The sequence below is a fragment of the Pogona vitticeps genome, chromosome 1, assembly GCF_051106095.1.
Source record: "Pogona vitticeps strain Pit_001003342236 chromosome 1, PviZW2.1, whole genome shotgun sequence".
Classification (NCBI taxonomy): domain Eukaryota; kingdom Metazoa; phylum Chordata; class Lepidosauria; order Squamata; family Agamidae; genus Pogona; species Pogona vitticeps.
In genome coordinates, this window is record NC_135783.1 from 25,702,836 (window position 1) to 25,727,413 (window position 24,578).

At 40.9% G+C, this 24,578-nt stretch overlaps 1 protein-coding gene across 4 annotated transcripts in view; it reads right to left on the minus strand.

The window, feature by feature from the left end:
* Positions 1–319: 319 nt before the first annotated feature.
* Positions 320–24,578, minus strand: part of MTA3 (metastasis associated 1 family member 3) — a 182,068-nt gene continuing 157,809 nt past the window's right edge. For 2 of the 4 annotated variants that reach the window (XM_078380857.1, XM_078380865.1), the window contains exons 18-19: positions 24,514–24,541; positions 320–3,676 (exon numbers count right to left, since the gene is read on the minus strand). In XM_078380857.1, the coding sequence (XP_078236983.1) occupies positions 24,527–24,541 (15 nt within the window). In that variant the 3' untranslated portion in view covers positions 320–3,676; positions 24,514–24,526. The remainder of the gene's footprint in view (positions 3,677–24,513; positions 24,542–24,578) is intronic. The other 2 variants (XM_078380852.1, XM_078380862.1) reach the window with 2 other exon arrangements.

A 24,578-nucleotide genomic window follows, 5' to 3' on the forward strand; every position in this document is an offset into this window, starting at 1 on the left:
ATCGTGAGAAGGCAAGATTCTCTGGGAAATACATTAATGCTGGAAAAGGTGGAAGGCAGCAGGAAAAGAGGAAGACCAAATACAAAATGGACTGATTCCCTAAAGGAAGCCACAGACTTGAGTTTACAAGAGCTGAGTAAAGGGGTTGAGGACAATTATGGAGGTCATGTCAGGCAGGTTTTTCCTTAATGACTGGTGGTCTGAGAGGGGTTTTAAATAGACTGTTCTGCTCTGTTGTTTTAAATGTGTTTTAATGTTGTTTTAAATGTGTTTTAATATTGATCTTAGTTACCATTTTACTATAGTACTTGTTTAATTCTTTTTGTATACTTACTGGTTTAGCTTTTAGATACTGTTTTAGTAATGTAAGCCACCTTAGGCCCTTTGGGGGAGAAAAGTGACATAGAAATATTTTAAATAAAGAAATAAAATCCCTCAGTTATAGGGTCACCGTTTAACGCATATAACAACAACGATGGACAGTTTTAAAACTGGTAATTTTAATTTTTGTTTCTGGACAAAATCCTGTTGAATGGAACCATGCACCCAAAGACAATCATGCATGCAATTTGTCCTTTTTGCCAGCCAGCTAACCAAGGGATCAGGCATGCCTTTGTTTTCCTTACTGGAGAAACTGAAGGCACATACTCTCAGCTGCAGAGGTTGGGTCTCCTGCTCAGGGGATCCGACCTCTTCACAGGATTCTGGCACACACTGCATGTTTAATTCTTTTCTATTATTGTTATAATTTGTTGTGCTGCTAGGGGTAGTTTTTAAAATCATTTTTGAGTTGCCCAGTGTCTCTAGACTAAGAGGAAAGTGGCATCAAAATTAAATTAATGGATTCCTGCTTCTTGAACCTGCGATCCTTTGTTCGTTCACAAAATAGGTGTATGCATTTCTGGCTATAAATGAAATTTGATGACTAGAGCTACTATCAGAAGGAAAGAAGTGAGTGAGAGAATTAGCATGACCAAAGTAGACTGTATGGTTATAAAATATGGTTGTGCTCTAAAGGTTAGTGATAGTAGTAGTAAATTTGGAAATGCAGGTGCCCATCAGAAAAGTCCCCTTATATGTGTCCCCTGAGAGTCTGAAGGCAGCTGGATCAATCCATAACAAATAAGAAACATTTTGTAAAGTTAATGGCCACTGCTTGTTCATTCCAGAGCGAATTACCTTCAAATATGTTCCATTCCCTCAGGGAGAGTTTGCCACAATACGCTTTCCTGATGACATCCATTTCTCCCTCTGCTGTTGTTAGGACTACAGCTAAGCTCAGGAGGATCCGTGAAAGCCTGAGGTGGAGGATGGCAGATGAAATCATAATCCTTCCTATTTGGAAAATCTGGAGTTTCAACCCTGTAAACCTTGTCTCCACTAGACTATCACATAAGGGGAAGACATATCGGAAACAAACGGAGGAGAGAATGACTGGGAGCGATTGGAAGGGTTAAGGCCTTAATGTGTGAAAAGGGGACAGCATCTGTTATGGCACTGCATGTAATGAGTGATTGTGGTATGCCCTTTCTCTCTGCTCAGCCATAGCAATTTCATTTGCTTGTCGCAACTCAGCCACCACCACGCATCAAAGAAAGAAGCTTGCCTGCCTGAGCTGCAGGAGAAGATCTCAGAGATTATGCAAAAATATCAATAAGTAATGAGAAAAACGGATTTCATGTTACATTAAAAAATAACTGTCAGCGTAACAGCGGCTTGTTCATAAAAGCCAATACACTGAAATATGACACCTTTTCAGGATTGATGGAAAAATCACAGTCTGTGAGTGTGATCAGATGGGCATTTAATTCACCGTTCAGTCTGCTACAGGGATAGGTTGGTTTACTCCTTTTTTCAGCCATCACACAACATAATTGCGGAAGTGAACCAGACTGTCTCCAGTGTTCGTGTCAGGGGCTTCTGCTTTTTTGGTGCAGGTAGGATCCCTCCATTTGAGTTCATTTCCAACACATGCTATCACCAGAAATGAACCAAAGCAAGCTTGGGGGTGTCAAGGCTGCTTTTACTCAGAAGTTTCCATATCATGAACTACCTTAAGAAGAGAGACAGTTCAATATATTGGCAAACTAAACACTTCTTCCGCTCTGTGATTGGGTCAAGAACCACTCTCAACTAAATCTATAACTAAGTATGGGCTGGCAGGGGATTTAGCTCTGGGCAGGTTCTTGATCTGATCTTTAAAAAAAGTCTCAAAGAAAAGAAATCTGCCTTGCTGCTCTGTCCTGTCTCCTTTCACTTCCAGGAGGAGGTTTCTTATATATATGATGATATGCTGCAACATGTCAACACTGTTCTAACACAGTCTATTTTTTCACTTCCTCTGCCCCTTTGCAGAGTAGAGGAAGTGTTTAATTTGCCAATATCACAAAATGGCTCCTTAAGCCACTTCATGACATGGGAAATTCTCAGTGGAAGGAACTGGACCAAGTAGGTTTACTTGAGACCCAGTATGTCATTTGGATGTGAGGAACATACCAAATGGCATACCAGACCTCTACCCAACCCCAAGCAACCCTATTTAGCAACACAGTCCACTCCAAAAAAGCAGACAACACTGACTTGGTTACCTATGATACCGTCTTTTTCTGTGTATAAAATGACACTTTTCCCTTAAACAATTAGACAAAAAATTGAGGGTCGTTTTATACACAGAAGGCAGCCAATTTCCCTGCCTTTTCTGAAGCCACGGGGCTTCGCAAAAAGGAAGGGAAGCCTCCCTTCAGGTAAAGCAGAGATGAAAGGGCTATATGATCACTGCCCTTTGATCCTGAAGCCCTTTCATGGCTGCTTCAGGATCAAACAGTTGTGATTGTGCAGCTCTTTCACAGCTGCGTTACCCACTTCCTAAGCCCCTGCTGGGATAAAATTTTCTAATGTGGGGGTTAGAAAAGGGGGTGTCTTATACACTGAGTCCTCTTATAAATGGAAAATTTTGGTATTTGGAAACCCAATTCAACCACTGTACACCTGCTTTCACAATCTTCCATGCTCATATTTTCCCTCTTGACCCTCAAAGCAAACATGGTAGGTTTCTTCTAAAATTCAGCATGTCTGAAACAGCACATCCCAAAATTAAACAAAGACAATTCAGTTTGGCATCTGTCCTTCAACAGACACAGCTCCATGTTTGGAATGAGATACTGCAATACACCCAGAGCTTTGAAAAACAGGGCTCCTGTGAAAACTTTAAATGATTCACCACAAGATAGTCTTGGCAGAAAAAGATTCATAAATGATGGGTTAGCTATCTGAATTTGCCCTGGAAAGGGCTATGTGTTCTCAGGAAATTGTCGTCAAACTGTGATTCTCAATGCTCTGAAAAAGGTTTAACATAAATCGTCTTGTATCCTGGTTGCCTTATCTCAAAGAAAGACCAAAGCTGAATTTTACTCCTTAGATCCAGCACTAGACTGTTCTTGACACGGAAAAAGAACAGCTTTCTGCAAGGCTTCAGAAATTCTTCTTTACCAGGTGATGCTTTTAAAGTAACCACCAACACAGATTTCATGGTTGTGTCTTCAGCTGTGAAAGATTACTCAAATTCTCTTGAATCTCTTTGTGAGTCATAAGGGACTTCATTTTCCTCAGAATTAAAGTGCATGGGGTCCGACAGGCTCTTTTCAGCTGTGATCGGGTAAACTGCTTACGACGTTTTCTATACAGAAAAGAGAAAAAGACAGATGCAAAGGAAGGTCACTTATCCACCAAGATTTTATTGTAAACAGGAAATAATCATTCTACCAAACAGAATGGCTGCAGTTAATAAAGAGTAAAAGTTGGATGAAAACAGAATGAATTCATTGCATTGCAAGGTGGTTAACAATGCTCTCCTATACATGTCTACCACAACTTGGGCAAATTCCATTTTTGGGCTACCACCTCTAGAACCCTCCAGTCAGAATGCAACAAACTAACTTTTCTGAACTAGGGATAAACTTAAAAGATTATTGCTTTTAACTGTCAGGTGAAGAAGAGAGATGTATTCTGAGATGCACCTACATTTCACTTTATGCATTGGTGTGTGTCTGTGTGCATGCGTGCTCACGTGCATGCACGTGCTGGAGGAACTGTGGAACCAGAAAATTCACATCCTTTTTCGCCCACCCTCCTTTCATCCATGCCCTGCAATACCCCTGAGATCAGAAGTTCCAAACTCAGAAGAAACCTTCACAGTGACCGATGGGGCTTGGAGGAGGGAAATCCAGTCTCAAGCTGTCTCCTTCAAGGCTGGGGCATTAACAATGACCTTCAAACTGGATTTCTTGGGCATGTTCCCAAGACTACAGCCTTCAAGAGTTGCACATTCACATAATGTGACATCACTAAGAAAGACATTCTATAAAACTTCGGGGTACTGGAATGTAAAAAGAAAACCATAAGAGGATGATGTTTTTGTGCCTCTTTCTATTTCTTTCATGTAGACTGAATATTTTTATTTTTAGTCTCTCCATGGACACAGAGGGAATCAGTACTGCCTAAAAATGTTCAGTATGATTTATGGGTCTATTGGAGTAGAATAGCATCCTTAGAGGAGTAAACCACCTCCGTTTCCACATTCAATATGATCTAGGCAAACAGTGTAATCAGTAGTTCCATTTTGAACTTTTTAAAGCAGACATTGACTTCATTACTATGAAACTCAGAAAAGAGCCCTGCGGCCAGTGATTGTCACCCCTCTTGAGGAATGGAATTATGTGAGAATGAAAGCTACAAACCAGAATGTTTTACCTCAAACAAAGGTCTTCTCTAAAACAGTGGTCCCCAACCTTGGGCCTCCAGATGTTCTTGAACTACAACTCCCAGAAGCCTTCACCACCACCTCTACTGGCTAGGATTTCTGGGAGTTGAAGTCCAAGAACATCTGGAGGCCCAAGGTTGGGGACCACTGCTCTAAAAGACACAGCTCGGACACATATAATAAAAAACAAGGAAGCTGTGCCCCATCTGGCCGTTCTGTGATTTCAGCACAGGTCTTGACATTATCATCTGTGCCCAAATCAGCTGCTTTACAGCCAAAGTACTTCAGTGGTCTTATCAGCTATGGAATCTCCATCAGCTTTGCCCCGAACCTGAACCTGATTATTATTTGTTATAAATTACTCCAGTGCCTCTGGGTAAGAAGATTTGACTTGGTTTTCCCTTCCTAGATCAGGAACTGCAGGGTGTACAGTTGATGTAAGGGTTTCATTGCTTTCGGTGGGATGTACATTTGAATGAAAATGTTAAACAACATCCCAATCCACATTTCACAGCAATGTTTCATTTTGAAAAAAACGTTTGATATTTTAAAAATACAGTACTTTAGCCTTGAGATTCTATGAGATTATTGGGCTTGTGTACTACCAAATAGGTTGGTACAGACAGTTTGTTGGGTGTAATTACTGGACTCAATGGGGCTTACTTTGGAATCAGCGGCAATAGGATTGTTGTTCTGTGCCATCAGGTCAGAACTGATTTATAGTGATCCTAAGAGGCCTTTCAAGGTAAGTGAGATATTTAAGGAGTGGTTTTACCAGTTTTACTTCCCCCAGTGAGTTTTCATGGCCAAGTGGAGATTCAGACTCTATTCTCCAGAGTCTTAACCCCTCACTCTATCCACTACACCAGTGGTTCTTAACCTTGGCTTACTCAGGTGTTTTTGAACTGCAACTCCCAGAAACCCCAGCCAGCACAGCTGGTGGTGAAGGCTTCTGGGAGCTGCAGTCCAAAAAACACCTGAGTAACTCAAGGTTAAGAACCACTGCACTACACCACACTGGGAATCCTAGCAATAGGATTATGCTGTCAATTATGAAATCACTAAAAAAATTCTGACGGTCATATTTAAACCTATTTCTATCACCAATTTACAGGAAAGTATGGGTTTTTCCAGTGACACCATCTGGGTAGCTCAGTTAGTTGGTTTCTGGCTGGGGAGCCAGAGGTTTGGAGTTCAGTTCCTCACTGTGCATCCCAGAAGAGCCAGCCTATGTGGCCTTGGGCAAGTTGCACAATCCCAGGGTGCCTCCAGAGGAAGGAAATGATCAACCCCTGGGAAACACTGGAAAGCGTCACCAGAAGCCAGAGCTGACTTGATGGCAAACACTTATTATTATATTTCCAGTGACCATATGAAATGCCATTTTCCTTTTAATGAAAGGAAAATAACAGTGTATGTGTGCATTCATGGGCGTTCATGTGGGTTTTAACACATACACAAACAGGCTGTAGAAATTCGAGCCCAGATGAGTAATTCTTTTTTAAATAATAATAATAAAAGATTTGTGCAATCTTTCTCCTCCTCAACCCCACCTTCCCTCTCTCAATTCTTGTGGCTTCCATATAAGGGAAACTTAAAATGGAGGAGCACATTTTGTCAGGCTTCAGCAAGGCCCCAATTCTGTCATGGTCGCTTCAAAGGGAATCCGGTTTCATGTGTCAGAACCAATACATCTCTCCAAAGTGATCGAGGTCAATCCAGAATTTGGCTTATTCTAAACTACATCCCAAGAAAAGTGCAAAGCCTTACAAACAAAAATTGAGTTACCATATACAAAAACTCTTACATGAGTTAATTATAATTTTGTCAATGCAATATACATCAGAAAGCTGCAAAATCTTCAGTCAGCCTATAAAGGTCTAGTAGTTTGAGTAGTTCAAAATTAAGAAAAGAAGCAACCTGTCCCTATTAAAGAACAACAACAAACAAACAGGTAAAAAAATATGTTCCCTTTGGCCACCAAGAAGAAAAATTCTGTCAAGAGTATTTTGATAGCATAGAATTGAGAAATTAATTCATGTAAACAAATGGAAAACCTCCTTTCCTTTATGAAATGCCAACCTTAATCTGCATATTTCTCCAAGTTACTATCTTTTTCAGCATGTAATTTAGAATATTACACATTTATGAAATTAATAAAAATAAGACAAGAAGACAACATTATTTGAAGGAAAAGAGAGCATCCATCCCCAAAAAGCATAATGTATAGTTCCCTTTCAACAACAACACCAAAGGAAGGAAGGAATGTTTTTAGGAAGAAGGATAGGTTATGTATTTATTAAACTGATGACTTCCCCAGTGTAATTTTTACTAATCCACTGTACTTGACCTGTATTGGTGGACAGAAGTCTCATTAGGTTTAAGGGATTGAGGGCCTGCCTATATGGGGGAATTTGGACTTAAAAGGGATGCAAGTCTCCAATTCAGCTAGTTTTTTCAAAAGTTTGCTTTGATTTACTTTCTACACATCTCTTCCCCCTACCAAGCAATCACTAAGCCAAAAACAATGGGGGGAGGGAGAGAGCCTGTTACTTGTTGATTGATTTGGTGGTGGTGGTCAACTTACTGTAGCTCCCTTCCCTGCTTCTCCCACAGTGATCATTCAGCCATTTGTGGAAACTTTCCTTTTTTTGTTGTTTTATTTTATTTTATTTATTTTATATCCCGCCCATCCAGACTGAAGTCTACTCTGGATGGCTAACAACATACAAGAATAATAAAATAAAATAACCAACAACATTTAAACCATAAAGATAACAATAAATTAAGTATTGACAGGAGGGAAGGCCTGCCTAAAGAGCCAGATCTTGAGTTGGCTCTTAAGAACACCCAGCAAGGAAGCCAGACAACTTTCAGAGCAGGGGGGTGGGAGAGATTGTTCCAGAGGCGAGGGGCCACTGCTGAGAAGGCCCGCATTCTTGTTCTTTCCCTTTGGGCCTCCCTCAGCGTTAGGCCCCTCAGCCACCCATCTTGACTAGATCTAGGTGGAAGGAGGCGTTCTGCCAGATATTGAGGTCCTAAACCATTTAGGACTTTATATGTCATCATTAGTACAGTACTTTGAAATCAATGTGGAAATGAATGGGCAGCTAATGCGAGGCAGCCAGAGTGGGGGAGATATGTTGCTGCTTTCTCACCCCACTAAGAAGTCTGACTGCTGTTAAATAAAGTAAGTGATTTAACGATACAGCAATGCATCAAGCCAATATATCTCATCTATTTAGAATAGCACTGTATCAATAGGGAAATACATTTTTAAAATAAATCAGTAAATAAAATGAAAATAAAGGAAGGGGGTTCCCATCATCCCTTTCAAAGCTACCACCCATCAAATATGTCACAGGGTTACATATAGAACACCCACCCACAGCTCCATTTGGGTGGAAACTAACCATCCACACAGGCTGTGCAACAGGATAATTAGGAAGGCAACAAATTGTGCCGAAAGAAAGAAAGAAAGAAAGAAAGAAAGAAAGAAAGAAAGAAAGAAAGAAAGAAAGAAAGAAAGAAAGAAAGAAAGAAAGAAAGAAAGAAAGAAAGAAAGAAAGAAAGAAAGAAAGGAGTGCTATGCCAGAAAGGAGTGAGAGAGCTCTAAAAAGGGGTACTCTGAATAAAAACACATAAGGACATCATAAATTGAATCAAACCAAACAGTACCAAAAGGGATGCAAATAGAGATTTAGGTACCCATCTATACAAGCCTTTAAGTTCTGGATAATCTGTCTGTCTATCTGTCTGTCTTCTTCTTTAGAGAATCAAAGAGTGATGCTTTTGTCTTGTGTCTACTAGGAATAAGAACCCCTGTGTGAAACCTCCTTCATTTACTGGGGAGGATTACGGCCAGATGATTTCTGTGCCTGTGTTGTCCACTACCTGAGTGCTGTTGATAGATAACTCTGTGGCTCCTGTTCTCATTCCTCATTTTAAAAGCAGACTAAGAATAGAGAACCTTCAGAATTAGAGGACAGCTTCCAATACAATCCTTTGACAGCCCTTCCAACTGAGAATTGTCATCTGAAGGTATGACAGACAGCCATCCTCAAAGACATGAAATGAAATGCCTGTGGTTGGGGCAACAAGTGTACAAAAGATGAGGAACCTAGTCCCTTTGGATTTTTTTGTCTGAACTAAAAACTGCAGGGCACTTACCTTACCATCATCATCACCATTATCCTTCTCCTGATTCTATTCTTCTTCAAACTCATTGTTATGTTTCCCATTTCTATCCCTTTCCTCTAAAAAGAAAATCACTCTAAAATAGTGTCTTATCTCTACAGGAACAGTGCTCAAGATACCTAACATCACTAAAAAGTGAATTAAACAATAAAACCCTTAAAACCCTATAGCCAAAAACAAATTAAACAATAAGGCCATTAAAAATTAATAATCAACAAATGGTTCATGTAGGTATTTATTCATTTGCTCTTAATGTATTTGCAGCCCTGCCTTCTGCTATCAAGCTAGCTTTTACTTTTTAACAGCATTGAGAGGACTCTCGAGCTAAGAGCTGATGACCAAAGTAGCATTTTTACAATCGTGGACCATAGTGAGAAACACACTGCTGTCAGAAATACAGAAAATGGGGGAGGAGGAAAAGAATACAGGAAATAGAAAAGCTTTTTTTCCTGCTACATTTCTCTAGCATGCTTCAAGCTGACTCTGGTGAGGCCTTATTTCTTCTCTTAGACATAAGATCACTACTATTAATATTTGGCTGTTGAGGATGCTAACTAGCAGTTTTCTTTTTTCTTCCCCAGAGATATTTGAAAATCAAATCAACAAGGCAAAAAGATTAATGTACTTTTCATGTCTCCCAGGAATTTTAGCTAGCACCACCAATGATCTGGGAGATGTCGTAAAATACCCCAAACCTAAAAGATATGTAGTGCCCTCCTACTCGCTCCTACCCCCTAGCACTCCTACAGGGCTTTGCGAGTCACATTTTTTAAAAATATCACGCCATACAAAATGTGTCTTCTGTTCCTTCCTCTTGCAGAATTAACATTGCCTCGTATTTTAAACAATTTTTTTAAAAATACGAGGCAATGTTAATTCTGCAATAGGAAGGAACAGAAGACACATTTTGTACGGCTTGCTGTAGTGAAATAAAGGTCTATTTAATTTTTTTAAAAAAATAGACCCTTTATTTCACAACAGCAAGCCCATTCCTTTTGAAGCAAGGCTCCCTGCTTACCCACCCCACTTTCTTCCTTAAGTTCAGTAATGCAGTTACTGGAAACAGGGTGGGATCATAGCCACTGCAGATGTCAAGTGTCAAAAAATGGAAAATACATGCACCGTCATACAGAGTAGGGTAGAAAATAGTGAGTTGTATCAGTGGAATTATAACCTCTTACCGCTATTCAATGAAACATATGAAATAAACATAATGTGAGCCTTGAAAGTTGGATTTCAAAGTTGAAAGGTTCCAATCCAGTTAAATGTTGGGGACAGAGTAGAAATTCAGTCCCTCTGAATTTCCATATGAATTGGTTTGGTTCACAATTACCAGACCCATTTGTGAACCAGAATGAACATCTGCACTGACATCTTATGGTGTAAACAGGTGACCTATGTGCCGGCTCAGTGCATGATTACAGTTGGTAGGCACATTTAAAGAGCCTCTTCTTTCTTCTTATGCTCCTTCCTCTTTTAAGCTCTTCAGACAGAATAATAATCATGTGCTGTCCAGTCAATGCTGTCAAATGGTGGGTGACCCTTTTCAGCGCTTTCCAGGTAGAAAGTACTTAGAAGTGGTTTACCACTCCCTTCTTCTGGGGGTGCCCTGGGACTCAGCAGCTTGCCCAAGGCCACACAGTCTGGCTCTTCTCCCAGGAGGCATACTGGGGAATTGAACTCTCAACCTCTGGTTCCATAGCCAAATAACTAAAACACAGAGCTGTTGAGCCAGCTTCCAAAAGAATAGGGTTGGAAGCCAACTGCAACCAAGTCCTCTGAATTTGTCTTAAAATTACTCTGAAAGGGTTCTTGCATTCTGAAGGGGGCATTGGGGCAGTTACATCATTGCTGCTTCCTCTCTCAACCGTTTTTAGAGTCATTTGGATTCCCCCCCCCCTCAAAACTGGAAATGACTTCTGGCCCTCTGAGCTCCATGGGTGGAAGACAGCCCACTTGAAGATTCCTTCAAAATGAAGAACTGTCGTTCAGCCCTCCAAAGAAAGGAATACACTCTGCAAAGCGGGGCATGCAGCCTCCTTATTTGAATTCAACACATTTCCCATTCTTTTTCAAAATCTTACTAGGGTACACGTGTAGCTTGAGTGACAAGGCAGAAGAAAGATAAAGCTCTAGCTCATTTTGTCTCTCCCCTTAACACAAAGGATGAAGAAGGGGGGAGGTTGTAGCCATCATTAAAGTTCAATTTCCTGTGTCTTTGTCACCTTCTTTCATTTTTTAAAAATAAGGATTCTTTATGCCACCTAAACAAATGCAATATTCTTCAAAAGCGATAGCATCCTTCAGTGTCATTACAGGAGACCACTTTTCTTTTAACAGGAGTTTGCCACTAGGCTGCTTTGAAAGCATGAAAAGTGGAAGGAGCAGCTTTAGCATTTAGAATTCTAATGAAATCACAGCTTGCCAACAAGAAGTTGCAAGTAAGTAGTTACTTCTAATTTGTTCTTTTTTTCAGTAAGGATGGTAGAACTATATAAACTTTAAATTTGTAAAGAGTGGGTATGGGACCAAGACCGGCACCCCTACCAGTGAGTGTGGGCTTTCCACCTCCCCAAGAGTAAGGGCGAGATTCCTGACCCACAGTACTCTCAGGGTCAACCAGCTGGTTCTCCTCATATTCAGCCTCTTCCTGCACCTTATTACACAGGCAAGGTCAGCCATGTCCATATAGACTTCTTTAGGGGTACCTCCAAGGAGAAATACTACACTTATGGTGCAGCTGCCACTGGTAATTACTACAGAGGAGTAGCTGGGGAAGGTGCCCAGGCTACTCTGTTCCAGGGACAGCTGAGTGCTTGCATCCAACACCTTTACTGTGGCACTCTCAGCACACCTAAGAGTTTTCCTTGAAATGGCAGAGGAGGTGGGGTTCCATTTTTCTCGGTAAGAGACCGTTGTGGACTGGTCCTGTTGACCTATACTGTTTGGAAGTGCAGTTAGCTCCCTGGCACCCATGGAAATACTCAGATTTTGTTGTTGAGCCATGTTGGCCCTGTTATATTTATGTTGCTGCAATAAAACAGCTTGTTCTTGCAAACACTCTCCGTACCTTCATGGAGGAGGAAGTGGGGGATAACCTGTTTCTGCAGAGTAACTGCAATGTTGTTTTTCATTTGTAGGGAAGTGGACTCACTAAATGGTGCAGGAAGAAGAACAGCATATGCTGCACTCTGAGTGCACTACGCATTCAATTTTTTTTTACAGGGTTATGGAAATGAATTCATCTGAAATGTGGTTACAGACTTCCCAGGATTGCAAACCTGATAAGGTCCCCTCACTAGGGGGAAAGGTGGTTTTGAAATAAAACATGAAACAGAAATAAATACAACAAGGTTCCCAATCCTGGGAGTTCTGCAATCTCATTTAGCTGACCACGGTTACAGAGCCCTCTTCAGAGCCCTGCATTGAACAGCTTTATGGCGCAAGTGGTTAAACTGTAGTATTGCAGCCCAAACTCTGCTCATGGTTAGAATTCAATATCAAAGGATCTGACAGCTGACTTGAGGTTGACTGAATCTTTCATCCTTTCAAGTTCGGTAAAATGAGTACCTGGCTTGCTGGGATGGGGTGGGGGTGCGGGGTGACAATGTGTAGCCCGTATAATTAATTTAAAAATTGTAAACTGCCCTGAGAGTGCTTTAAGCACAATGAGGAGGTATATAAGCAGCACACTTTGCTTTTGCATTCTATGGGCAGGGGGGGGGCAGGATCGGGTTTGGTAATATTGAGACTGAGGTTCCAAACTTACATGCATGCTCTCTCCTCTAGTTTTAGCCTTCCTTGTGATTAAATGGATGCCCAGACGCACTAGAGTCAGAGGCGAGCAGCCAAATTGTAGTTGTTTTACTTGTTTTGGCCCTAGGGATTGTACCCTGGGGGAGTAGAGGCCATACATCCCGGCTACAACAGCCTCAGACTAAGCTTGGGCCTGTATGCTCTGAGCAAGCATTCACAGAGAGAGCAAGGACAATTAGCAAGCACACAGATTTTCATCAGACATGGAACAAGGTGATAGGAGAGGATAGGTGAAAACAGATAACCTTGGTGAGCAGATGTTAAGTTGCTTAAAGAAGGGGCACAAGGAAGCTGAGTGAAGGACAGGGTGGAAAGAAAATATAGAAAAACAGAAGGGGACAAATAATGTAAGAATGAGATTTGAAGGGAGGCATTTGGAGTTTTGCAAGAAGAAAGCAAATAGCATGCCTAGAAGATAAAGGAATGGAAACCTGTGGATTTGAATGAGATAAAAGTTTTTATCCTACTACATGTGTTTATTAGTTTATCCACTGCCAGGGTATTGGTGTTATCAACAACAAGTGATTTTGTGAATGGCCTGTTCATCCACATAGTTTGTATTGCAACTCACCTGTTCTATGTTTTATGACAGCTATATGGACAATTATCTCTGCTTGTAAATTCTGCATTCCTGTTTTCTCTAGCTCTCTGATTACTACTGCTAAATGCATAAAAGCTGTGTGTCATACTCTTCTACTATACTGGAGTTAAACAAAGATTTTCCTCAACCTTACAGTCATGTGAAGAAGAAATTACACTCTTTGAATTCTAAGGATTACATATCTAACGATATCAAAGATGTATGGAATTTATACTTTGAATATGTCTTTTCGAAGGGGAAAGGCTATATGCCAGCAGAAGAATCAATGCACTTTTGGAGAGGAATGAGGTGAAAAATGGTAAAAATTGATCTTATTGGTTACCTAGTCCCAAGGGTGAAGGTGGCATGGGTGGGAAGTGTGCACTCACTACTAAATTTATATTTTAGTTTAGTTTTGTTATTTGTAGCTTTCCTTGTTATTATTTTTCTTTTAAAAAGGACTTTTTAAGATCAATTTAATTGAATATGAGAGGCTGAAAATGTTAACATCTAAACTTATTACTGTACCCAAGTAGAAGTAGTAAAACTTGTGAATCCATTTATATAAAATTACTTGTCAGGAGTTCTCTTTCTTTAAATCAGCTTTAGATTTCGAAAATTAAATCTAACACAGAAGACATATATGTAGTGGTGCACCTCTATGCAAGTCACAACCCAGCCTTTAATACTTTTTTCAGCTGGGTGCTAGAGTTTAGTTGGTGTGACTCTTACCAGCTAAATCACCTCCCAGGAGAAGCCCCAAACATTTTCTTGCTTGAGGCAAGAAGATGTCTCTTCCCCAGTCTGGATTGGTAATTATTCTTATTTTAACCCTGAAAGGAAGGTGACATACTTTACCACATCTCATTCTCTACCACACCGGAGGCAGAAGGCTAGTTTAGAGGGCCCAAGTCAGAGTCTGCAGCATACACAGCTCTGAGAGAAGAGAATAGCCAGAGAGCTACTGCAATAAAAAGAAGAGGCTTTCACCATTATGAGGGAATTGCTTTTTTAAAAAAAGAGAAAATTCAATAAAGTAGAATGTACGTGTCCCTGGATCTGCTGCCGGAGGCAATTGCGTCACTCTGCTGGATAGCAAGATTGGCACTGCACTTCCCAAACCTTGCTCAACCCATCCTCTTTTTCCTTGGTCTCTTCTACCTTTGACAATATTTGGCAAACATCTGCTTATTAATAATAAGTAGACTGAGGAAAGGTATTTGAATATTTAAAGAAAAGGTATTTTTCACAAGGTTCAGTTAAAGCAATAAATAATGAATTGTAAAATAGTTAAAAACAAATAATTCATGGATAAAATTTCCTATTTTCAGTATTGCGTTGCCATGATACCTTTCTCCAAATGACTCTCTAAACGAGGGGTGGCTTGTTCCCACCACCAGCATGCACCCCCTAAAATGCAAGTCAGAAGTGCTCAGGGATCCATTTCTGGTTTCCTTTAAAAAAGTCTAAATCTATATGGCGGCGGACGAGATTGGCAATTATAGGCCCGTCGCCAATGTTCCTTTCATGAGCAAAGTGGTCGAGAGGGTGGTCGCTGATCAGCTTCAGGCCCAATTGGATGAGACAAATGCCCTGGATCCATTTCAGTCGGGCTTCAGGCCACGCCACGGTACAGAGACGGCATTGGTCGCCCTGTACGATGACCTGTTGAGGGAGGCTGACAGGGGCAAAGTGTCTTTGTTGGTTCTCCTCAACATCTTGGGGCGGCCTTTGATACCGTCGACCACAGTATCCTCCTGGGGAGGCTCTCCAAGTTGGGAATTGGTGGCTTGGCGTTAGCCTGGCTCCATTCCTTCCTGGAGGACTGACCCCAGAGAGTACAGCTTGGGGAGAATGTCTCGGCCCCATGGAATCTCAGTTCTGGGGTCCCACAGGGGTTGATTATCTCCCCAATGCTGTTTAACATCTATATGAGGCCGCTGGGTGGGGTCATCAGGGGATGTGGAGCCTTGTGTCATCAGTATGCTGATGACACCCAGCTCTAGATCTCCTTTTCACCAACTGCAGGTGATGCCGTCCTGTCCCTCCAGCGCTGCCTGGGGGCCATACTGCAGTGGATGCAGGAAAATGGGCTGAGGCTGAACCCGGACAAGATGGAAGTTCTGAGGGTGGACGCCCTTGGAGTTGGTGGCCTGGGTGGCTCTCTCACATTTGGGGGGGTGACCCTGGCTGCTAAGAGTGGGGTTCGCAGCCTGGGGGTACACCTGGACCCGACGCTCACCATGGAAACCCACCTTTTCGCACCACCTTTTTCCACCTTTGGTGGATTGTCCGGCTGGACCCTACCTTGACATGGGGGCACTCACTACCTTGGTACATGCGCTCGTAATCTCAAGATTAGACCACTGTAATGCGTTCTACGTGGGGCTGCCTTTGAGGCTGATGCGGAAACTTCAAGTGGTGCAGAATGCAGCGGCCAGACTCCTTTCTGGAGTGAGAAAACACCAACATATTTCTCCTGTTCTGGCCATGCTGCACTGGCTGCCCATCCGTTTCCGCATTGAATTCAAAGTTCTAATGCTTACCTATAAGGCCCTAAACGGTTTAGGACCTCGATACTTGGTGGAGCGCCTGCTCCCACCAAGATCTACTCGGATCACCCGTACGAGTCAGGAGGTGAAGCTGAGGAGCCTGATGCCGAGTAAGGCCCGGAGGGAAAAAACTCAAAGCCGGGCCTTCTCGGCGGTGGCTCCTTGCCTTTGGAACAACCTTCCTCCGGAGATTTGCGAGGCCCCTACGCTGGGTACTTTCAAATGCCAGCTGAAAACATGGATGTACATCCAGGCCTTCCCTCCTGTCAACTACTGATTTCTTTTGCTTTGCTATTTATTATTTATTTATTCCTGCACTATTTGTTATTGTTGTATGCTAATGTTCTTATGTTTTTTAAATGTTTTGATATTCTGTAAGCCACCCAGAGTGGTAGAATATACCAGATGGGCGGGATATAAATCGAACAAATAAATAAATAAAATAAAATAAATATATCTCGATTTAAATCTGTATTTATAATGTGTGCTGGTTCCCCAGCCTGATCCATATTTCAATAAGGATAAACAGATTGGTGGCCAACCTGCCCAGTGCCATTTTAGACATGCTCTGGCCTAGTCTTCTCCTATATCCAGGCTTATATTTGAAAGTTTCTGTATCTCTGGAAAAAAAAACAATTTTAGGAGATGCAAGCAACTATGGTGGTGAGGAGAGCAGATACATGGCACTGTCATAATTATTGCTGGCAGAGTTTGCTCATTTTCAGCTCATGGAACACTAGAAAACAGAAGCAATAGAGAGCCAATATGAATTTGGCAGTACAATAGGACTACCATATCCACTGGGGATTGGTTGCAAGACCCTCATGTATACTGAAAACTAGATAGTAGCAAACACTATATACATAGCATGGTAAAAGGGGGAAAATTGCATGCATTACCAGAACTGGCCACTAGAGACCATGCTGTGTATTCTTCACTAACAAGCTCTGGCTCTCTCTAGTGGCTGGTTCTAGTAATAATGTGAAAATATTTTTTCTGGATTTAAAAAAAATTAATATTTTCAGACCGTGGATAAGTGAATCAGTGGCTACTGAGCCCGTGGCTTAGGGGGTCCTACTGTAATACTACTAGACCAGTAGGAGGAGACCAATGGGAGAAACAGACTGTAATATCCTAAATGTACAACAAAAATAAAAGCAAGAAGTTTTGAAGATTAAAAAAGAAGTAAAATCGTTTCAGTGTAAATCTCATGGATTATAAAACACATTCCCAAACTTTCTAAATCCAAGAAGTGGGTTGTAATCCATGAAAGTGCACACTAGAATAAATCTGTTATTCTTTGAAACAGCGCAAGTCTTTTTCATTTATTCTTGTTATATATGTCAAAACAGACGAACACAGCTACCTTGTTGAAGATGACCATAATGTCCTAAACTGAATATCTGACCTAACCATAAGAAAGCAGGTGTTCATCTGCACATGTGTCCACATGCACACTCAGGCGGGGCAGTTGAGAACACTGACCCCCCCCAAGAAAGATCCAGAAAGCGAAGACTAGAACCCGGGCCTTCTTGGTGGTCACTCCCCACCTCTGGAACAACCTCCCCCCAGAACTCTGCCTGTCCCCTTCACTCAGAACCTTCAAACAATATCCTAAGACATAGTTTTTTTCCCATTATCATGATAATACAGTGGTAGTCTCAATTTGAATGTTGATTTTGATTTTTGTATAACATTTTTTTTTTAAAAAAAAAAGTGTTGGTGGTAATGTTTTATTTTATTACATTGGAAATCACCCAGAGTGGCCTTGCAGCCATATGGGCAGTATAAACAAACAACAAATTCAGGAGACCTGTGCGCAGCTTCCTACTCAGCCACGAAACTCACAGGGATGGGAGTGTGGAATTCATAAATAATTATAATTATTAATAATATTAAATAATTCTGACTTATGGCATCCATTTTCTGGGTTTTCCGGGCAGAGGGCAGTCAGAAGCAGCTCACTGTTCCTTTCTTCTGGGGGCACACTGAGACTATGCAGCTTGCCTGAGGCACACAGGCTGGCTTTTCTGGGAGGCACAGGGAGAAGTAAGGTATCCGGCTCTGCAACCTAACTCACTGAACTATCCAGCCAGCTGGAATTAGTGAAATTGTTCTTTAAATATTCCACCTACCTTGAAAGTACTATTGGGCTTGTTATAAGTCAGTTCAAATGTGATGGCAGAAACTAAAATGAGCTAGCAACATTCCCAAATTCAGATCTTGTACTGTTTTACGAAATAAAAAGTTTCTTGGATCAAAATAATCTATTTATCACACCCTGAATATTTTTAAGCTCCAAAGGTATCGTTACTACTATTAAGTACACCCCAAATCCTGGACCAGTTTGAAGGATGCTGGGAGACATAACTTACATCAACATCCTCCCAAAAAAACCCCATTATTTTGTCTTTCTTTGTACCGATTCTTATAGAACACTGGTTCTTAAACTTGGGTTACTCAGGAGTTTTGGACTGCAACTCCCAGAAGCCTTCACCACCAGCTGTCCTGACTGGGGTTTCTGGGAGTTGCAGTTCAAAAGCATCCGAGTAACAAAGGTTAAGAACCACTGTTATAGAACACTATAAGTACTGATTTCACCTGGGGAGGGAAGGGGGTAGGAGTATATACATAAAAGAGTCTGGTTCCGTTGTGAATCATTATGGATGACCATTTGAGTGGTTTACAAAATTCACGACATGCAAATACTCAAGAGTGCTGCATCATTTTAAATACTGTAAGAGGCTGCTGCAAGCAGATGAGATGATGTTCTGCCATGATCAGGAAAGCCCTTCTCTCCTCCTGATAATCTTCTGCAGATCTAGCATCAATATTTATGAAGAAAAACTATTCTTTGTGAACAATATGAATTAACATTAAAATGACTATTGCTATTTTGGGCATATCATTAAAAGAAAGAATATACTTGCTAGTAGTAATATATTTCATATACCTTACATCAGTTATCACCAGTGTGCCAGCTATGATCTCTCTTAGATAATTACAAGCCCAAGCCACAATAGTCCACATATTGGTAACTAGCATGGAGTAGAGGTTAGATTGTCTACTTGAGACTTGGAAAACCCAAGTAAATGCCAAACATAGCAGGAAGGTTATGTGAGCTAGCCACTCTCATTCCAAATATCCTGCTTTCAAAGGGTTGATGTGAAGACACCATGGATAGGAGAACTAAGGGAGGTTCCACTCTGTTCTCTCTGCATTGCGAGCATCTATGTGAAGTTAATGGGTGAGGTCACCAAACGGACTGGAGTCGTGAATCAAAGACACACACTCTATTAGGAGTGGATAATATGTAACATTTGTGGACTATTGCATTCCAAAATTTTTGAAATGAATTAAAATTTTGAAAATAGCCTTTAATTCAAAAGTTCCCCTTTGACCTCTAAGGTGCATGGGCACAGTTTTGCCATGTTTTGAGATCCCCCAGCATCTTTTCTGGAGAAAATAAATTTTGGAGTTTGAACAATTCTAGTGTCTAGGGATGGGGGATTTCAACACTTGGACTGCCAGAGGCAGCCTCCCTCATCACAACTTTATACAGTATGCTCATCCAGCTCTATTTATTTCTGTCATTTGAGCTATATATGTTTCTGAAACATAAAGGCTATTTTGCCTGTGTTGTCTATACTCATCCATGAGCACCTTCAGGTCATAGGCATTGCAAAGAAAGGCCATTTGCTTAGAGGGTACAGAGGACTGGAAAGACAAGCTTTTGTACTACTAGAAATGATACCCAAACCATACCATTTCTACATGCAGTTCAGCTGCAGCTGGAAGGCAAGTCACCAAAAAGACAACAAAAACCCCTAACCTTTATTCCCAATGAATGAATGAATTATCAGTTCAGTGAATGGTATTCTGAATTTATATATTTGTCTGACTGGGAACATGTTGATTAAAGATAACAGAAGAATGTTCTCCATCATGGGGGGGGGGGAGAAATTATTGGGGTTAGAGAAGAGAGGAATAGTGGTGACTCCAACAGCTTGGAGGCATGTAAGAGAACCTCACCTTAATCATTTCACTAGATAGAAGGGATCCTAACCAACTAATGGCCATAAAACTTTGCTTGGTGCTACACTTAAGTATAATATAAGCCATGGGTGGCACACGGTCTCAACAAAAGAGGTCACCTCATTCTACACTGGTGGGGTGAGGTACCTCCGTCACTTGACCTATGGACTGCTGGTGACTGCAGTCTTAGGTATTTACATGGGGATATCAATTCCATTGAGTGATGCAGCATCATTGCCACCACAGAATACCGTATTTTTCGCACCATAAGACGCACTTTCCCCCCACAAAACAGGGTGGTGGAAAGTCTGTGCGTCTTATGGAGCGAAGAAAACAGATTATATTTTCCTGTTTTCTTCTCCTAAAAAATTGGTGCGTCTTATGGAAAGGTGCGTCTTATGGAGTGAAAAGTACGGTATTTTGTATGTTTCTAGATGTTAAGATTTTGTTGCTTTACTCTCAGGAAGCTGGTCCAGACCATCTGCATTCTGACTTTTACTGAGTGGCTGTGATCCAACTTGTTCATTCATCCAAATTCTAAAATGCTATTTTTATCACACATTTCATGCTTTCATTTTTAGATCTTAACTACATTTCTTTGGCTTCTTCCTTTTTACGAATTGCCATAAACTTTGTTTTTTAACATTTGCTTTTTGACTGTACTCATGATTTACTTCATTGACCTTACTGAGTAGCCTATCCAGAGCATTAAATTGTAGCATGGCATCATCTGCACATTGGATGTTGTTAATATTCATTAACAATATACTATCAGTAGTGTTTCTCTAACGATGTTATTGTAGCACAAATCAAAAAAGGAGTCTTTGTTGTACTATCAAGGATGTGTCTTCCTGACCAGCTGTTAAGATAATCAGGAGAGGCCTTTATCTCAGTTCCATCACCTTCACAAGTGTGTTTGGTGGGAATACTGGAGAGTGGGCCTTTTCTGTTGCTGCTCCTAAACTCTGGAATCCTCACAGGAGGCTAGGCTGGTCCTATCTTTGCTGTCCTTCCATGGCACCTTAAAGACTAACGGCTATATTTCAATGTGAGCTTTTGTGGACAAATTAACTTCTTCAATATTTTGGGATATTTAAAAAAACATAATAGGTTTCAGTACATATGTTCTTCTTCATTCTTTTATAGAATAGTTTCTCATGCCTTCTGCACAGAAAAAGCAGTTAAAATGATCAAAAACTGGGGGGGAGAGAGAAAGATATTTACGCACTAACTAAAATTATTTACTGACATGAAGATTTCCAGCTACAGTTTCTAAAGGAAGAATTCATTAAGACTGCTGGAATTTTTAAATTAACATAATGACCAACATGCCCAGTTTTACACTGAGATTTAAACACTGTAAAAAGCAAAGCTACTAAATTTTGGTTGGTTGATTCTCACCAAAACCCCACAACAACCATCAGATCCTGGCCGTGAAAGCCTTCGAGAATACTACTAAGTTTTCTTAGGATTCATTGTGGCATCATTTATCATCTAGGCTCTTGGTACTTTATGCCTAATATACCTGCTATTTAGCTGAATATTGCCTGAGTGCAACCTAGCTGCAAAACAAAGTGACTCTATGCATCTTGATATTTTCAGATTGTACAAAATTAGAAGCACAATCTGGAAACCTTCAAATCTTTCAAACTATATATAATTGTTTTAAAGATGAGCTATGTAGGCATCCTTCAGTCTCGAAAGACTATGGTATCGTGCTCTGTATGGAGGACTTGGAACAGCGTCTAGTGTGGCTGAGGAGGCCAATTCGAGAGTGACAATCCCTTCCACACTGGAGACAAATCCAATCTGTCCCCTGTCCAGCTCCCTGGTTTTGCTTCCTTTGTGACTTCCTCTTTGCCTCAGCCTGCTGGACAAGGGTCTCTTCAAATTGGGAGAGGCCGTGATGCACTGCCTGCCTCCAGGCTGAACGATCAGATGTCAGAGTTTCCCATCTGTTGAGGTCTATTCCTAAGGCCTTCAGATCCCGCTTGCAGATATCCTTGTATCGCAGCTGTGGTCTCCCTCTGGGGCGATTTCCCTGCACTAATTCTCCATATAGGAGATCCTTTGGAATCCGACCATCAGCCATTCTCACAACGTGCCCAAGCCAGCGTAGACGTCGCTGTTTCAGTAATGTATGCATGCTGAAAATTCCAGCTCGTTCTAGGACTACTCTATTTGGAACTCTGTCCTGCCAGGTGATACCAAAAATCCGTCGTAGGCAACGCATATGGAAGGTGTTCAGCTTCCTCTCCTGCTGGGCACAAAGGGTCCAGGACTCGCTGCAGTACAGGAGTGTGCTCAGGACACAGGCTCTATAGACAGGCTCTAAAGATGAGCATAGCTGAGGTATTTGAATGATAAATAATCTCAATATTTCAATACTAGATTTAAAAGTTTAATATTCCAGGCTAAGAATTGTTCAAAATATTACCATAAGTTCAGTGAGGCTTCTTCCCAAACCTTCCATGATAGTTACTGGGTGATTCAGCTCTTAGATGAGGGCTGAGCAATGTATGGCCCATACCCTAGACCTTATTTCACCTCCAGAAATGTTTTGCAAAGACAATTCTGGTTTCTTTCAGGAGAGGATCTAGGCTGTGTCTTCCTGGAGGGAGAGAGATAAAGAGTCCCCAAGACCTCATTCATCCCTGCCTCAGATCGAAGGTTCTGAAGCATTTACATGGCATATTTACTGTTGCAATGAGAGAACTACTATTTCGGTACATTTTTGTAGATTGGCATTGCATATCCAGCTTAAAAAGAAGTCACCAACTTTACTTTTATTGAATTTATATCCCGCCCCTCTAGACAAAGTCTACTCAGGGCGGCTTATATGAGTAATAAAACAGGATAAAATAGCATACATTACAAAACCTAATAACAAGTCTCTATATACATATATACTGTATTTTTCGCTCCATAAGATGCATCTTTCCATAAGATGCACCAATTTTTTTAGGAGAAGTAAACAGGGAAATATAATCTGTTTACTTCGCTCCATAAGACACACAGACTTTCCACCCCCCTGCTTTGTGGGGAAAAAATGTGTCTTATGGTGCGAAAAATACGGTACATTATCAAGATGGGAATAGTTGAGAAACAACAACAGAAAATAAGTTAATTGACTGGAGGGAAGGCCTGCTTAAAGAGCCAAGTTTTTAAATGGAGACCAATAGAGACAATTCCCAACTGAAACCATGTAGCATTACCTGGGAGAGCCAGTACATGGGATACTCTTCAGGCAGTGGGCGATATGGGGTTTTCTGATATTTTGAACTGCAGATATCGTAATTACCAAATTCTAAACTCTTGCCTAGCATCTTATTTCTTCCCTGGTGCTAGCTGAGCAGGACACTTGGGCAGAAGTTGGGTAGCTAAAACCTTCCAATATTGACTTCCCTGTCAGGTCCATCATATTCAGGTTTACAAGGTACCTGTAAGGTAGATAGAATTCCCAGAATGGAAATGAAACCCCACTGCCTGAATGCCATTCTCAGGAGGCTAGAGTCTAGAAGAAGAATGCTCCTTGTAGAGAGTAAGGGAAATCTTGCAAGATGTTTTGCAGATTTCACCAGTCCCTGAAATACCTTGACTGTAGTTCAGAGTACAAATATAATGATATAAATGTAGTGTAACCATGGACTATGCTTCCAAGGCAAAGCAAAGTGTGCTGCTTATATACTGCCCCATAGGACTTAAAGCACTTTCTAGATAGTTTACAATTTAATTATGTAAGCTACACATCCCACCCACCCCCAATGAGCTGGAAACACAATTTACCAACCTTGGAATGAGGGAAGGCTAAGTCAACCATGAGCCAGCTACCTGAATCCGGAATTAAACTCAGTTCATGAGCAGAATCTTTGACTGCAGTACTTCACTTTAACCACTGTGCAACAATGCTCACCAAAAAGACAGTGTGGTTTCTTTTTTCACACAAAAAGCATCCACTGAAAATACACTCATTATAATACTAACTATGATGATGATGATACTGTACAACCTGTGTCAATAAATAGAGGTTCGGAGATTTTTACTAGGGGTTTGGAGGATGGATACTGCAATCCTGTATACATAGAAGTGAGTTCCCAAGTAAACAGAAAGAGGATTGCAGCCTTATAATACTGAACTGGAGCAAAAACAGAAAAAGTGCCAACATTTGTTGTTCAAACTCAGGCCTGTTACATTTTGTATTTCTTGGGATAATTGTTAAAAAATCTTCCCATAGCTTTCATTGGCTGGTTTAAAGTCAATCAGAGTATTGACTTTTAAGTGGCACTTCAAAATTATTTCCACTTTTATTTTTCCTTTTTAAGTTCCAGATGTCTCAAATGAAAGCAAAAAAATAATAATAATTAGCATGAAGCAGTATTATATAGGCACGAAGCAAATTATTTGCAAACAAGGGTTACCTGGTGAACTATAAAAGTTTTCTTGCAACATTGTAAGAACACTGCAGTCCCTTTTAAGAGAATTACTATAATCAAAAAGTAAGTTGTACTGACTTATTTATTGGAACATTACACTGTTGTTTTAGTGAATATGCTCTCAGTGGAGTTGACACTTACCGTGAGAAGGTTTCTAACTGCTTCCGCACTGAAATGAAACAAGCATTGAGTCATTCAAGAGTCGT